This window comes from Mobula hypostoma, chromosome 4 (genome assembly GCF_963921235.1).
Source record: "Mobula hypostoma chromosome 4, sMobHyp1.1, whole genome shotgun sequence".
Lineage (NCBI taxonomy): Eukaryota > Metazoa > Chordata > Chondrichthyes > Myliobatiformes > Myliobatidae > Mobula > Mobula hypostoma.
Window position 1 is genome coordinate 39,931,762 of NC_086100.1, and position 14,896 is coordinate 39,946,657.

The following is a 14,896-nucleotide window of genomic DNA, read 5'->3' on the forward strand; positions in this document are numbered from 1 at the left end:
AGTTCAAAGTTCTGCATAAATAGTTAATGCTAAACAAATAGTGCATGTTTTCTCTCCAGTTAAGTGGACATACTTTAAAGTGATAAAATATTTTAAGTTTTAGAGAAGGAAAACATGTTGTCTAACAGGAATGGGAATGCTGACAAATGCTCCAACTTTTGAAGACCGGGATAAGTGGGAGGGAACAATATTTGGGGAAACAACTGCACTATAACAATGGAACCAGTGGTAGCAGAATTGAGATCCAGATGTTGTGGTCAATTTAATGGGGTAACTGATCATGTGCTGTTGGATTTTATAAAATGTAAATTTTTAAAAATGTAAATGAAAGGGAGATTCTATTTTGAGGTACAATTATTGCAAGGGTAGACAATAGTCAATGTGCCACAAATGGATCTTTTGAGAACAGATTAGCTTTGTTTTACCTTAATTACAGTGCCTCTAATATAGAGAACCATTCCTAGATATGCTACCGAATAAAGTTTAATACCAAGCACAACATTACTATGAGATGGGGAGTGAATATTTAGTCTGAGGCTGAAAGATGTTGAGGGTGGAAGGAATTTAAGCCAGGAGCCCAGGCTGGTGGAGTGAGGACTGTCACTAGCTGTTTTTAAAATTGGGAACTGCCACTCATCTGAAATTGGTATAGATATTGGATAGTTAGAATGATTTCTAGGAATTGGAAGGCAAGAGTCGTGCAGGTGCTTGGTGTAATGCGGAAGCAAATTTTAAAATTTGGTTCCAGAGAAACAACGCATCAATATACATAAAATGGTGGTAAATGGGGATAGATGATTGTAGCCAGGTTCCCTCCAGCAACTCTTCTTACCCCACCCCCAAAACTTTGGTCCTTTAAATTCTTACGTGAATTACTTGGCTTTGTGGGAGTTCTTAGAACACTATCCAGCACACCAGGGGGAAAAATAAACAACACCTGAATAAATTTGTGCAAAATGTCAAATTCTAAAGAATGGTGTCTGACCAATTTAGATTTTTTTAATATCTTCATTGTTTTGCTCTGTTACATGATGCCCCTCTTGCTGCAAATGCTGGGCAGTGAAGACTTTACAATGTATAATTTGAAGTGTCTGTGGCTTTAAAATTTAGCTCTGTAATTGTGGCTGTAAGTTTGTCATTACAATGTTGTCGCTACATATTGATGTGCTTATGAGCCCTTTTTAAAGTATGAGGTGATGTGTTATAAGCATCCTTATGATCAATATGGTGTTTAAATTTAAAAACAATTCTGACAATCATTCTTTATTAACAAAGCTAAATAAAAAGACTTGTATTTCTATCACATGACTTCACTATGCCCCAAAGCACTTCAGTCCATGAAGTGCTTCCTCCTCTCTGCCATCTGATCTCGGAATAGCCCATGAAACCACAAGCACTATCTTGCTATTTCTATTTTTCACAACTTTGTTGTAACTTAGGTTTTGTGTCTTGTGCAAAACAAAAAAAAAAAATTCACAATGTGTGCCAGTGATAATAAGCCTGATTGCTCAAACAGGCTAAGTTTTCAGAAAAAGAGTGATGTTGCAGAAACAGCAAATATGGTCGTGGTCAAAGTTTTGTTGCTTTAATGTGAAATTGTGGTTGGAACTACACATGTCTGGCCTAAACTTAACATCTCATCTAAAATGTGGCAATCATATCACATGTGTCATTCATACACTGGTACATTAGCCCAGATTCTTGTCGGGAAACTGGAGCAGAAGTTGAAATTGGAATCATCTTATTTGGATGAAGAACTGAAAGAAATCAAGTCTAACATTTGAAAAGGTAAGAAATAGTTCTTTGCATGCTTTGTTTGTAAAGGGGATCTTTCTCCGAAATATTTTCCCATCTGCCTTTTGTGTATTGTTGCACAAAATATTTGCAAATGCCTCTTTTTTTGCAGTACACATTAATATAGAAATGGCAAAAAGCACAAATAGACCTTGCACCCTTTCCAACTTGTAGTGAATTTCAATACCAACATACTTGCTCTCTCCTTATGTTTACTGTCCAGAAATATATCCACCTGCTCAAATATATTGAAATACTTGGTGTCCACAGCCTTATGAAGTAAAGGATACCAGTCCTCAGAAGCGTTGCCTCCTCAGTTTTAAATGTTTTACCCCTCAACCCATCAAAGATTCTAGACAGTCCAGTCAAGAAAAGTTCCCTTCCTACATCCAGTTTATCAGAAATGTGTACCTTTCAATGAGATCAGCTGTGATTCATCTGTGCTGACCTTGACTATCCTTGTATAACAATCCTGGTATACTGGAATTGAAAAGGCTAGATTCATAGTCATCGAGCACTATAGCACAGAAACAGACCCTTGATCCCATGTAGTCAATGCCAGCCTGGTCTTCTGGCTCAACCCACCAACCTACGCCCAGACTGCATCCCTCATCCATGTACTTATCCAAACTTCTCTCAAAATGCTACAGTTGAACTCATTTCTACCACTTTCACTAGCAGCTCATTCCACACTTGCGCCATCTTTGATTGAAAAAGTTCCTCCTTAAATATTTCACCTTTCACCCTAAACCTATGACCTCTAGTTCTAGTCTCACCCAACATAAAGGGAAAATAACTGCAAGCATTCACCCTATCTATACCAGTTTATTATTTTGTATACCTCTAAGGTATTCAATCATTCTCCTGTGCTTCAGGGAATAAAGTCCCAATCTATGCAAACTTTCCCTATGACTCTGGTCCTCAAGTCCCAGCAAAATCCTTGCAATTGTTCTCCGCACTTTTTCACTCTTAGTAGTATCTTGTAGGTATGTGACCAGAACTGTACATCAATGGGGATGGGAGAGGTTCCGGAGGATTGGAGGGTTGCAGATGTTGTTCCCTTGTTCAAGAAGGGAGTCGAGATAGCCCAGGAAATAATAGACAAGTGAGTCTTACTTCAGTGGTTGGTAAGTTGATGGAAAAGATCCTGAGAGGCAGGATTTATGAACATTTGGAGAGACATAATATGATACGGAATAATCAACACAGCTTTGTTAAAGGCAGGTTGTGCCTTACAAGCCTGACTGAATTTTTTGAGGATGTGACTAAACACGTTGAAGGTAGAGCAGTAGATGTAGTGTATATGGACTTCAGCAAGGCATTTGATAAGGTATCCCATGCAAGGCTTATTGAGAAAGTAAGGAGGCATGGAATCCAAGGCGACATGCTTTATGGATCCAGAATTGGCTTGCCCACAGAAGGCAAAAAGTGGCTGTTGTCGCGTTATATTCTGCATAGAGGTCGGTGACCAGTGGTGCGCCTCAGGGATCTGTTCTGGGGCCCTTACTCTTTGTGATTGTTATAAATGACCTGGATGAGGAAGTGGAGGGATGGGTTAGTAAATTTGCTGATGACACAAAGGTTAGAGGTGTTGTGGATAGTGTGGAGGGCTGTCAGAGGTTACAGCGGGACATTGATAGGATGCAAAACTGGGCTGAGAAGTGGCAGATGGAGTTCAACCCAGATAAGTGTGAGGTGGTTCATTTTGGTAGGTCAAATGTGATGGCAGAATATAGTATTAATGGTAAGATTCTTAGCAGTGTGGAGGATCAGAGGGATCTTGGGGGTCAGAGTCCATAGGACACTCAAAGTTGCTATGCAGGTTGAATCTGTGGTTAAGAAGGCATATGGTGCATTGGCCTTCATCAGTCATGGGATTGAGTTTAGGAGCCAAGAGGTAATGTTGCAGCTATATAGGACCCTGGTCAGACCCCACTTGACGTACTGTGCTCAGTTCTGGTCGCCTCACTACAGGAAGGACGTGGAAACTATAGAAAGGGTGCAGAGGAGATTTACAAGAATGTTGCCTGGATTGGGGAGCATGCCTTATGAGAATAGGTTGAATGAACTAGGCCTTTTCTCCTTGGAGTGATGGAGGATGAAAGGTGACCTGATAGAGGTGTATAAGATGATGAGAGGCATTGCTTGTGTGAATAGTCAGAGGCTTTTTCCCAGGGCTGAAATGGTTGCCACAAGAGGGCACAGTTTTAAGGTGCTTGGAAGTAGGTACAGAGGAGATGTCGGGGTAAGTTTTTTTTTACGCAGAGAGTGGTGAGTTCATGGAATGGGCTGATGGCGACAGTGGTGGAGGTGGATATGATAGGGTCTTTTAAGAGACTCCTGGATAGGTAAATGGAGCTTAGAAAAATAGAGGGCTATGGGTAGCTCTGGATAATTTCTGAAGTAAGGACGTGTTCGGCACAGCTTTGTGGGCCGAAGGGCCTGTATTGTGTTGTAGGCTTTCTATGTTCTAATGCTCCAAATCTGACCTCACCAACATCTTACACAATTTTCACATAATATCCTAACTCCTGTACTCAGTGTCCTGATTTATGAATGAATGTGCCAAAAGCTTTCTTTACAAACCTAGCTGTTGGTGATGCCACTTTGAAGGAATTACGGATCAGTGTTTCCAGACTCCTGCCACACACCTCTTTGCCCTACCATTCACTAGGTATTAGTAGTTGTCCTCCCAACGTGCAAAACCTCACACATGTCTGCATTAAATTCTAACTGGCATTTTGCAGTCCATTTTCCCAGTTGGTCAAGATCATACTGCAAGCCATGATAGCCTTCCTCACTGTCCACCATATCCCCAATGGTGTCATCTGTAAATTTGCTGATTCAGTTTACCACATTATCATCAAAATCATTAATATACAGTAGCTGATATACAGCAATGGACCCAGCACTGACCCCTGCGCTACACCATAAACCACAGACTTTGTCAGACGGACAAGCATCATACACTATTTTGACTTCATCTAAGCCAGGAGTTCCCAGCCTGGGGTTCTCAGACCCCTCTGGTAATGATAGGGGTTCATGGCATAAAAAAAGGTTGGGAACCCCTGCTCTAAGCCAATGTTGAATCCATTTGACTACATTCTGAATTCCAAGCAACTTAACCTTATGAACTACCCTCTCATGCGGGATTTTGTCAAAGGCCTTGCTAAAATCCATGTAACAACCTGTGCTGCCTTTCTTTCAACAACATTCTTGGTAACCTTGCAAAACTTTGAGATTGGTTAGACATGACCTGCCATGCACAAAGCCATGTTGACTGTCTCTAATCTGGACCTATCTGTACTAATACATGTATATTCTGTCCCTTAGAATGCCATTAAATAATTGACCCATGATTGACATCAGGCTCACAAGCCTATAATTTCCTGGCTTATTCTTAGAGACTTCCTTGAACAACATGAACTACCATCCAGTCCTCCAGTACCTCGCCTGTGACTGTGGACATGTTAAATATCTTTGCCATGGCCCCCTGCTTTTTCTGCACTAGCCTCCCACAGGTTCTGAGGAAACACCTCATCAGACCTTGGGATTTATTCCACCCTAATTCACCTCATGACAACATGCACCTTCTGTAATCTGGATACAGTCCTTGACTTCAGTTTTTTGCATCAGTTTTATAGTCCCTGTGTCTGTCTCCCAACTAAATACAGAAGCAAAAAATTCACTTAAGATCTTCTGCATTGCTTCTGGCTCCACGCATAAATGATCACACTGACTTTCAAGTAGACCAATTTTGTCCCTTACTATCCTTTTGCTCTTAATATATCTGTAAGAAGTCCTTGGGATTCTTATGCAGCATGTCTGTCAGAGCAACTTCACACTTTCTTTTCGCCCTCCTGATTTTCCTCTTGGGTGTTCTCTTGCATTTTTTATACTCTACAAGTACCACATTTGTTCCTTGCTGCCTAGACCTGCCATGTATCTCATTCTTAATCCCTCAAAAACTAAGGTCCCTAAACCCATGAGGTTTGCCTTTTATTCTAACAAACTCTGTGCTTTCAATATTCCACTTTTGAAGGCCTGTCACTTACCAAACATTCCATTGCCAGTAAACAACCTATCCCAATCCACACCCTCCAGATCCTTTCTGGTGCCATCAGAATTGGCCTTTCTCCAAATATAATCTTAATCCTAGGACCTATTCTATCTTTCTTATCCTATTCTTCCCCATAATTACCATTAAATTAATGGAATTACAATCACTAGATCCTAAATGTTCCCCTACACTTCTGTTACCTGCCCTGTCTCATCCCCTAAGAGGAGGTCCAGTATTATTCTCCCTCTAGTTGGGACCTCTACATATTGATTATACCGAACACATTTTACAAACCCTATCCCATCCAGTCCTCTTCCAGTATGGGAAGTCCCAGTCAATATGTGGAAAGTTATAATCACCAAATATCGCAACATTGTACGTATTTCCTGCAATTGTCTGAAATCTCCCTACAAACTTGTTCATCTAAATCCCACTGTCTCTTGTCCCATTAGTCCCATCAACACGGTCATCCTTTTATTATTCCTGTGTTCCACCCAAATTGCCTCAGTAGATAAGCCCTCAAGTATGTCCTCTCTGAGCATTGCTGTGGCATTTTCCCTGCCTAATAATGCCACCCCACTCTCTTTAATCCCTCCTGCTCTATCATGTCTAAAACAATGTAACCCAGAACATTGAACTGACCCTCCTGCAACCAAGTCTCCGTAATGGTTACGATAACATATAGCATGGATAACCAGCACATTGAAATCAAGTTTGCTTGCCTTACCTACAGCACTTCTTGCCCTGAAATACACAATTCAGAACATTACTCCATCATGCTCAACTTTGAATTTTCCATCTTTATTTGTAGGACATGTTTCTAGGGCAAGTATGTACATTCTTAGGCAAGGATGTTGGTAATTCATTTGCAGACATAAAGAACTGTGAGCGGGCATCTTACCTCCTCCTAGTAGACAGGTTCTCTTCACTTTCAGTTGTCACTTGGATGGGACTGGATCCCCCTTGACTGGCTTCAAGCATCACTTCAATCTAAAATGAAAGGAATGGGAAAGGCAAAATATGCAACTGCACTAAAATGCAGTGAAATCTTTGCAAGCCATTCATCTGATATCACTGAGCACTGAACTTCAACTAATGCCTTGTGCTGTTGAAACTAATTTAGAAAATTTTCTAAATTAGTTTCAACAACATAAGGCATTAGTATATGAAATAATTTAGAAAATAAATGAGTATTTGGATAGACATGGACTGATTAAGTATAGTCAGCATAGCTTGTGGTAGGTCATCTCTAACCAATCTTAAAGGTTTTTCAAGGAAGTTACCAGGAAAGTGGATGTAGGCGAGGCAATAGATGTTGTCTAGGTCCCACACAGGAAATTGGTCAAGAAGGCTCAGTTGCTCAGCATGAGGTAGTAAATTAGGTTAGACATTGGCTTTGCAGGAGAAGCCAGAGAGTGCGAGTAGAGGGTTGCCTCTGAATGGAGGTCTGTGACTAGAGAATTCTGCAGGAATCTATACTGGGTCCATTGTTGTTTGTCATCCATGTCTACGATCTGGATGAGAACATGTTAATTGGATCAGCAAATTTGAAGATGATACCAAGATTGGGGGTGTGGTGGACAGCAAGGAAGGCTATCAAAGCTTGCAAAGGGATCTGGACCAGCTGGAAAAATAGACTGAAAAAATTGCAGATAGAATTTAATGTGGGCAAGTGAAAGGTGTTGCACTTTGGTAGGACCAGCCTCAGTAGGTCTTAAACAGTGAACAAAAGGGCACTGAGGAGTGCAGTGGAACAAAGATATGGGAATACAGGTTTACCATTCATTGAAAACGGTGTCACAGGTGGAGAAGGTTGTAAATAAAGCTTTAAAAATCAAAGTATTTGAGTACAGAAGTTGAGATGATATGCTGAAGTTGCATAAGACATTGGTGAAGCCATATTTTGAGTATTGTGTGCCGTTTTGTTCACAAACTACAGGAAAGGTTGAAAGAGTACACAGAAAAATTACAAGGATGTTGCTGGGTCTGGAGGGCCTGAGTTATTAGGAAAGATTGAATAGTTTGGGACGTAGAAGATTGAGAGGAGATTTGATAGAGGCATACAAAATTACGAAGGGTATAGATAGGGTAAATGCAAGCAGCCTTTTTTCGACTGAAGTTGAGTGGGACAATAACTAGAGGTCATGGGTTAAGGGTGAAAGGTGAAAAGTTTAAGGGGAAAACTACTTTACTCGAGGGCCATGAGAGTGTGGAATGAGCCACTCAGGGACTTGTGCTAAAATTATTTTGTGACTGGACGTGCTATTGTAACTACATGTGCTGGGTATAACTGCATGCACTGCGTTTTGCACTTTTGGCTGCGGAGGAACGATGTTTCATTTAGCTATGTATGGTTGAATGACAATTAAACATGAACTTGAAATGTTAGAAGGTTACTATTGTTATTTAACACTCCCCCACCCTCCCCCTAAATCCTAGGATGACCTTACCACCAAGGCAAATGAAAATTCTCCTTTCTTTAAAAAAAGAGATTTAGCTACAGTCTTCATTGAAACAGCCAGTCTCTAGGTAATATAGTTGCATATCTGATACAGGCTTGTTGAGAAGTATAGCTACATTTTTCTACAACTGGAAACTAAATGTCCAGCTAAAGGAACCAAATCAACAACTGTGATTTTGGTAAATCAAAGGGAAATGTGAATATTAAGAGCTATTACTCTGATCTACTGAGCCTATAGTAGCAATAATTAGTACTGCATCAAAAATTCCTCTTAACAACACCTTGCTCAAAATAAAATACAAAATATTTTGAGTTTAAGCAGAATATAACATTTAAACAATTTTATCACATCCTTTCATGCATGTTTAAATATATGTCCAGTGATTATGACTATAACTCATATAAAGGCAAACTCGTATTTGCTTACTTTTAAGTTTCCTTTTGGTTTCTTCACGTTTCGTTTCTTCGCTAATTCTGTGTCAACTGGCAGTTTTGAATTGCTAATGTTATCTAAACTCCGTCTACTGGGAGCTGTGGAATAATAAAGAAAAATTGATGAGAATGGTGTTCCCGTCATATTGGCAAATGCAAGATGCAGATGATTTGTTCTTTACATAGATATAACGGTGCCCTTGCCTTTTTAAAAAAAATATAGAATGCAAAGTGGTCTTCATCTGATATATTGTTATATGACAGGTGTAAATAAGTCTTTTGGTGGACAGGTCTTGTCAGCTGTGTTTGGCAGCTCATCCAGGAGAAGGAAAACTCGGATCTCACATTCCACTGCCTTGCAGTGATACCCACTGATAGGGAAGGTTTTGAGAGTAAAATATGAGGGAAACATATGGAGCTGGAGTTGCTAAGGCAGTCATATGTTGAGTTCAACACTTGACTGGTGGCTACTGTGCTGCCACTGGTGCCGAACTGTATCGGTCTCTGCTGTTCCTTTGGATTCATCGGCTGCGTGGAGAGGGGGACCTGCTGCATTGGTACAGCTTGCTCTCCATATCGTACTGCCCTGGCTTGCATAGTCAACGTAGACAGCTAGAATGCAACATCCATGGTCTACCCTGACCAACACAGGGCCTACCAAATAAAGCACAAAGTAGAGAAATGTGGTGTTTTTCCAGCATTAACAAGGCATTTGCAATTTGTGTAAGGCTGTCTTGTGTAGTGTTCTCCTGTTTCTCAAATAGCAGGCGATGGAGATAAACCTTTACTATTAGACACTTTCTACTCAGTTCTATTCTCAAGAATTTAAAGATCGATCCACAATGCAATGAGCAATTGGGAATGTTGGCAAAGTATGAGAACATCACTAGTAAGCTTTTCATTCAAATAACCCATTGATCACACTCTTTTGCTTCCTGCAGTTGAGTTTACCACACTCTTTCCAATCCCATGAGCTTCTACTTTTGTAACCAAGTTGCAATGAAGATTTTGTGAAAAGATTTCCTCATTGACTCTTTTTACTTATCAGATGCAACCATCCTTAAACAAATTCATGCTGACTGTCACTTTGAAATAGAGAGCTGGAATGAATGAAAGAATGGGAAAGTAGAATAGTTTTTCTGGGCGCTGGTGAAACAAAGCTGTATTAGAAACACCAAAAAGAAAATCTGCAGCTGCTGCAAATCCAAGCAACACACACAAAATGCTGGAGTATCTCATCAAGCCAGGCAGCATCTATGGAAAAAAGTACAGTCGACGTTTCGGCCGAAAGGTCTTGGAAACACCAAGATCGTTATATTATGTTGGATTTAGAATTGGCTTGCCCACAGAAAGCAGAGAATGGTAGTAGATAGAGTGTATTCTGCCTGGAGGTTGGTAACCAGTGGTGTTCTGCAGAGATCTGGTCTGGGACCCCAGCTGTTTGTGATTTTCATAAATTATTGGGATGAGGAAGTGGAATGGCGGTTAAATTGTGGATAGCACAGGAGATTATCATAGGTTACAAAGGAACATTGATAGGGTGCAGAGCTGAGTTGAGGAGTTGAAAAGTTGCAGATGGAGTTCAATCTGGAAAAGTGAAGTGAATCATTTGGAAGGTGAAAATTGAAGGCAGAATACAGGGTTAATGTTGGGATTCTTGGCAGTGTGGAAGAACAAATGAATCTTGGTATTAAGTCCATAAAGTTGCAGTGCAAGTTGATCGGGTGGTAGAAAAGACCTACAGTAGATCGAGTAAATGTAGAGAGGAACTTTTCTATTGTGGCACAGCCTCAGAATAGAAAGACATCCCATTTGAATAGAGATGAGGAATTGCTTTAGCCATAGGGCGGAGAATCTGTGGAATTCGGTACCACGGGCAGCTGTGGAGGCTAAGTCATTGGGTGTATTGAAAGCAGATGTTGATAGGTTCTTGATTAGTCAGGGTGTTAAAGGTTACAGTGAGATGGCAGGAGAATGGGATTGAGTGGGATAATAAATCAGCAATTGTAGAATGGAAGAGCAAACTCGATGAGGCAAATGGCTTAATTTTGTTCCTTTGTTCCTATGTCTTATAGTCTAATAAAATCCATGGAAATTTTGATCTCCAGTCAGTTATATTGAGCTACTCATTGATGATTGTTCCTTATACTTGGGCTCTTTTTCATATTAGAATTTTACTTTCAGTAAAGATACAGGAAGGAAATGACCATAATTGTTAAATTTCAATGCATTAGAATTAAAAATCTACTGTGATGTGCACACAGCTAATAGGAAGCATTTTAGATATTAGTTTCATTTATAATTTGATAATGAATGACTTATGTAGCAATTTGCACTTCAACAATATATTGAAAGAAAAGGGCTACTACATTAATGTCTCAGTACTCAAAGGATATGTAATTTTACTCAATCCAGTATTTGTGAGTCAGTCCTTATCAGGGGATCAGAGGTGGAGGGAGTCTACAACTACAATTCCTTGGTATTACCATTTCAGAGGAGCTGTTCTGGACCCTGCACATAAATGCAATTACAAAGAAATCATGGCAGCACCTCTACTTCCTCAGGAGATTGCGAAGATTTGGCATGACATCTACAACTCAATAGAGGTGTGGTGGAGAGTATATTGTCTGGTTGAATCGGGGCACGGTATGGAAACACCAATACCCTTGAATGGAAAATTCCACAAAAAGTAGTGGATATGGCCTAGTCCATCATGGGTAAAGTCCTCTCCACCTTTGAGCACATCTACTCAGATCAGCATCCATCATAAGGGCCCCACCGGCCTGGTCATGCTTTTTTCTTGCTGCTGTCTTCAAGAAGGTAGAAGAATCTTAGGATTCACACCACCAGGTTCAGAAATAGTTATTACTCCTCAACCATCAGGCTCCTGAAGCACTGGGAATAGCTTCATTCATCTTCACTTGCTCCATCACCTTTCTTTTTTGTTGTCTTTAACACACTGGTTGTCTGCCCTGTTGGTGCAGTCTTTCATTGATTCCTTTCTGGTTATTGGATAGAGTATGCTCGCAAGAAAATGAAGCTCAGGGTTGTATATGGTGACGTACATGTACTTTGATAATAAATTTACTTTGAACTTTAATGCCTTTATTATGAATTCTAAGTTATCTATGGAGAGAGAAAGAGATGAAGTTCTGATATGGCAGTTCAATAGAACTGGAGAGGACAGCAAGTTAGTATCAAGCTCTGGGCTTGGTGAGGTTGAATGTATAGGATGAAGGGACCCTCTCTCTGAGCAGGTGATACCAGGGTGCCCCTATAAATGAGATATCTGGCGGGCAAGTTAATTAGGACTGCCATAGAAGAAAGGCATGATCCTTCATTAAGCAGCTACCAAATGAGCAGTGTTAGAGAGCGAGAACCCAAAAGGTGGGCAACTGGTGCTAATGAGAAGAAATATCCAAGCCAATATCACAAATGAATGATCTAGTCTATCACTGAGACGCAGTCGACAAAGTAAGTTAGCCGAAATTACTTTGTGTACAATGTACAATTTCACACTGAGCCCAGGATGCTACACAGTGCCCGTACTGATGACAAGATGCTTTACTTTAGGCTTGTGACAGTACAAGAGGTCAGAATGAGCACGAGATGGGAAATCAAAGTGGTAGGCATTAGGAATGATCACATCAGACACATCACAAAGTGATCATTCAATATGCGTTTGATTACAGTACTGTAGAAGAGAATACCAAGTGCTTACAGTTGCAAGTAAATTGCTGTTGAATTGTACAACTTGAGGTAATTCTTCCCCGTGTGTATCAGAGCATGCAAGACAATCCATTTGTGATATAGGCCTGGAATTTTTTTCTCTGTTAGTACTAACTGACATGCTGAATATGTCTGTAGTTTGCAACTCTGCTATTCCTTTGTTCATATTTTCACTTACTAATTGTTCTCATTTCATAGCTTTTATGAACACCTGACCACATTCTCTCTTTACTCCCTGTTTAATTACTAAAGAGATTACCTTGCTGACAGGGTTTGCCCAGAGTAACACTAATCTTGCATCATGGGAGAAATTTCCTTTGTCCTATGCATCCCTCCCTCCATTGACATGAACTTGCTCCCCCCTCCTTCCCAGTCCTGAAGGGTTTTTAATCTGAAATGTTAATTAACCCTGTTCCATTAGCACAGATGCTGTCTGATCTGCGGAGAGTGTACAGTGTTTTGTGTTTCGTGTTTTCTAAATTCTAGTACCTGCAGGTTCATTTTGATTTTAATTTTAATCAAAGATGTTTCGGGCTTTTTAAAAAAAAAGATGGGAAGGAGCAAGAAGAACAAAGGGCGTGTCTGTGATTGGATGCAGACTTGAGGTCACATCCAAGTGGGTGTTCCCTTCAGTCACTCTACTACAACTTAAAGATCATCAATCTGACACAATAACTCTCCATAGATACTGCCAAGCATGCTGAGTATTTTCAGGGATTTCTTTTCTTATCCGATTTCCAGCATCTGAATTCATCTGTTTTTTTTTGTGTGTGTAACAGAGATAACATTGTCACAGAACAAAGTTACAAAGCTAAAGTTGAAGACTGTATTCCAGATAGAGTTAAATAACACTTGCATATTGCAGATCATCTAAAATATTCTCTAAAAAAGTTCACTGAGTAAAATAATTAGCAATTCATTAACATTCATTTTCTGTTCATTAGAGGGGTAAAAGTGAGTATACAGGAATTTAAATTAAGTACTATTTTTGAAGGGGCATCTTAGAAGACATTATACACAAATGCACTCATCCTTCAGTGATTGTTTTTGCGCTCAGAGAGGTTGTAGCCTGTGCCTACCACCCTTGTCTTGACCCTGTAGCTTTAAATAAAATCATATTACTAACTTGCTGGAAAGTGCCCTTGTACTGAATACCGACATTATGCTTATAGGATATGAAAGCAATCAGCTAATTCACTTAATAATAAATTTCACTAACAACAAATTTCATTTGTTAATCAGATGGTGGAATTGAATGTCAAAATACATGTTGTTTATAAGCCTTTAGTTCACTCTGTTTTTGAACTCTACACAACTACTGCACATTAGTCAATTGGCAAAATTTGACAACATAGGACTTATTTCTCACTTACTGAGTACAGGTGCCTTAACTGGTTTTGGTGAGGAACGTTTTGGAGATGATTCAGGTCGTGGGGCTACAGGTTGAACTGGACGAGTCTGTTTCGCTGCTAGTTTCTTTAAACTAGCCTGACGTTTTTCAAACATTTCATAAACATTTTCTAGCTTTTCGAGATGCGCCTGTATTTTAGTCTGGAACAGAAATACAATATTAAAGTTGTGATTATTGCTTTCCATCAGGAACTTTTTGCCTGTTTCACATTTGGCTCCTTTTCTTCCCATACTCTATTTTCATCCTCGAGCCACTCCAATATGCTGAATTCTAATTTCCATTATGTTTTCCACAGTTTGTCAATCAGTTGGTAAATCAATCAATCTGGCATCTTTCCTCAAGCTTTGAGACCTTAATCCCTTAATTAACAAAGGCACCTCTGCCTGCTTCCTTACTCTCTTCACCATCCTGTCAACACATCATGCATTTAATTTCTGTTTTCCTTTTCCATTTCCTCATTACCTAAAATTATATCTAACCTTTATTCCTCTACTTTGCCACAGCTCCACAGGATTGGTCTTTGCTTTCACATCTTCACCACCACTACCTATTTTGTTAGTTTTTTTGGGCAAACCTCCATAGTTGCTTCAAACCCACAGTTCAATGTAACGCACTGTACTGGTAATAGCAGACCAATGCCAGTGTGGCACAATAGCACTGCAGTTAGTGATGCTGCCTCTTAACTCTAGCGACAGGATGGCAATGCTGACCTCATCCATGTGGAGACTGCACATTCTCATGATACTTTGTGGGTTTCCTCCACATCCCAAAGATAAATAGGATAATGCAAGTGGTTTCTAAGTCTATGAGCATAGCAATTAGAATCAAAGGAATTAATGGGTACTCTATACATGAGGAAGAAATAAAATGCAGAGAAATGAGAGGAGTTGAACTAACAGAATATCAAACAGTAGTAAATCAAGGCAATTGGACTTGCTGTGTTGTCTAGAAGACATTTCGCCACTCATCCGAGAGGCTTTTTCAGTTCTAATCCATGGTGGGAAATTTC

General features: G+C 39.9%; 1 protein-coding gene across 2 annotated transcripts in view; it reads right to left on the reverse strand.

Moving 5' to 3' along the window:
- The window catches only part of mcf2l2 (MCF.2 cell line derived transforming sequence-like 2), a 338,701-nt gene that overhangs the window by 137,982 nt on the left and 185,823 nt on the right, over positions 1-14,896 (reverse strand). For both annotated transcript variants that reach the window (XM_063045673.1, XM_063045674.1), the window contains 3 exons: positions 13,850-14,027; positions 8,743-8,846; positions 6,756-6,844 (listed from right to left, as the gene is read on the reverse strand). In XM_063045673.1, coding sequence (XP_062901743.1) covers positions 6,756-6,844; positions 8,743-8,846; positions 13,850-14,027 — 371 coding nt within the window. The remainder of the gene's footprint in view (positions 1-6,755; positions 6,845-8,742; positions 8,847-13,849; positions 14,028-14,896) is intronic.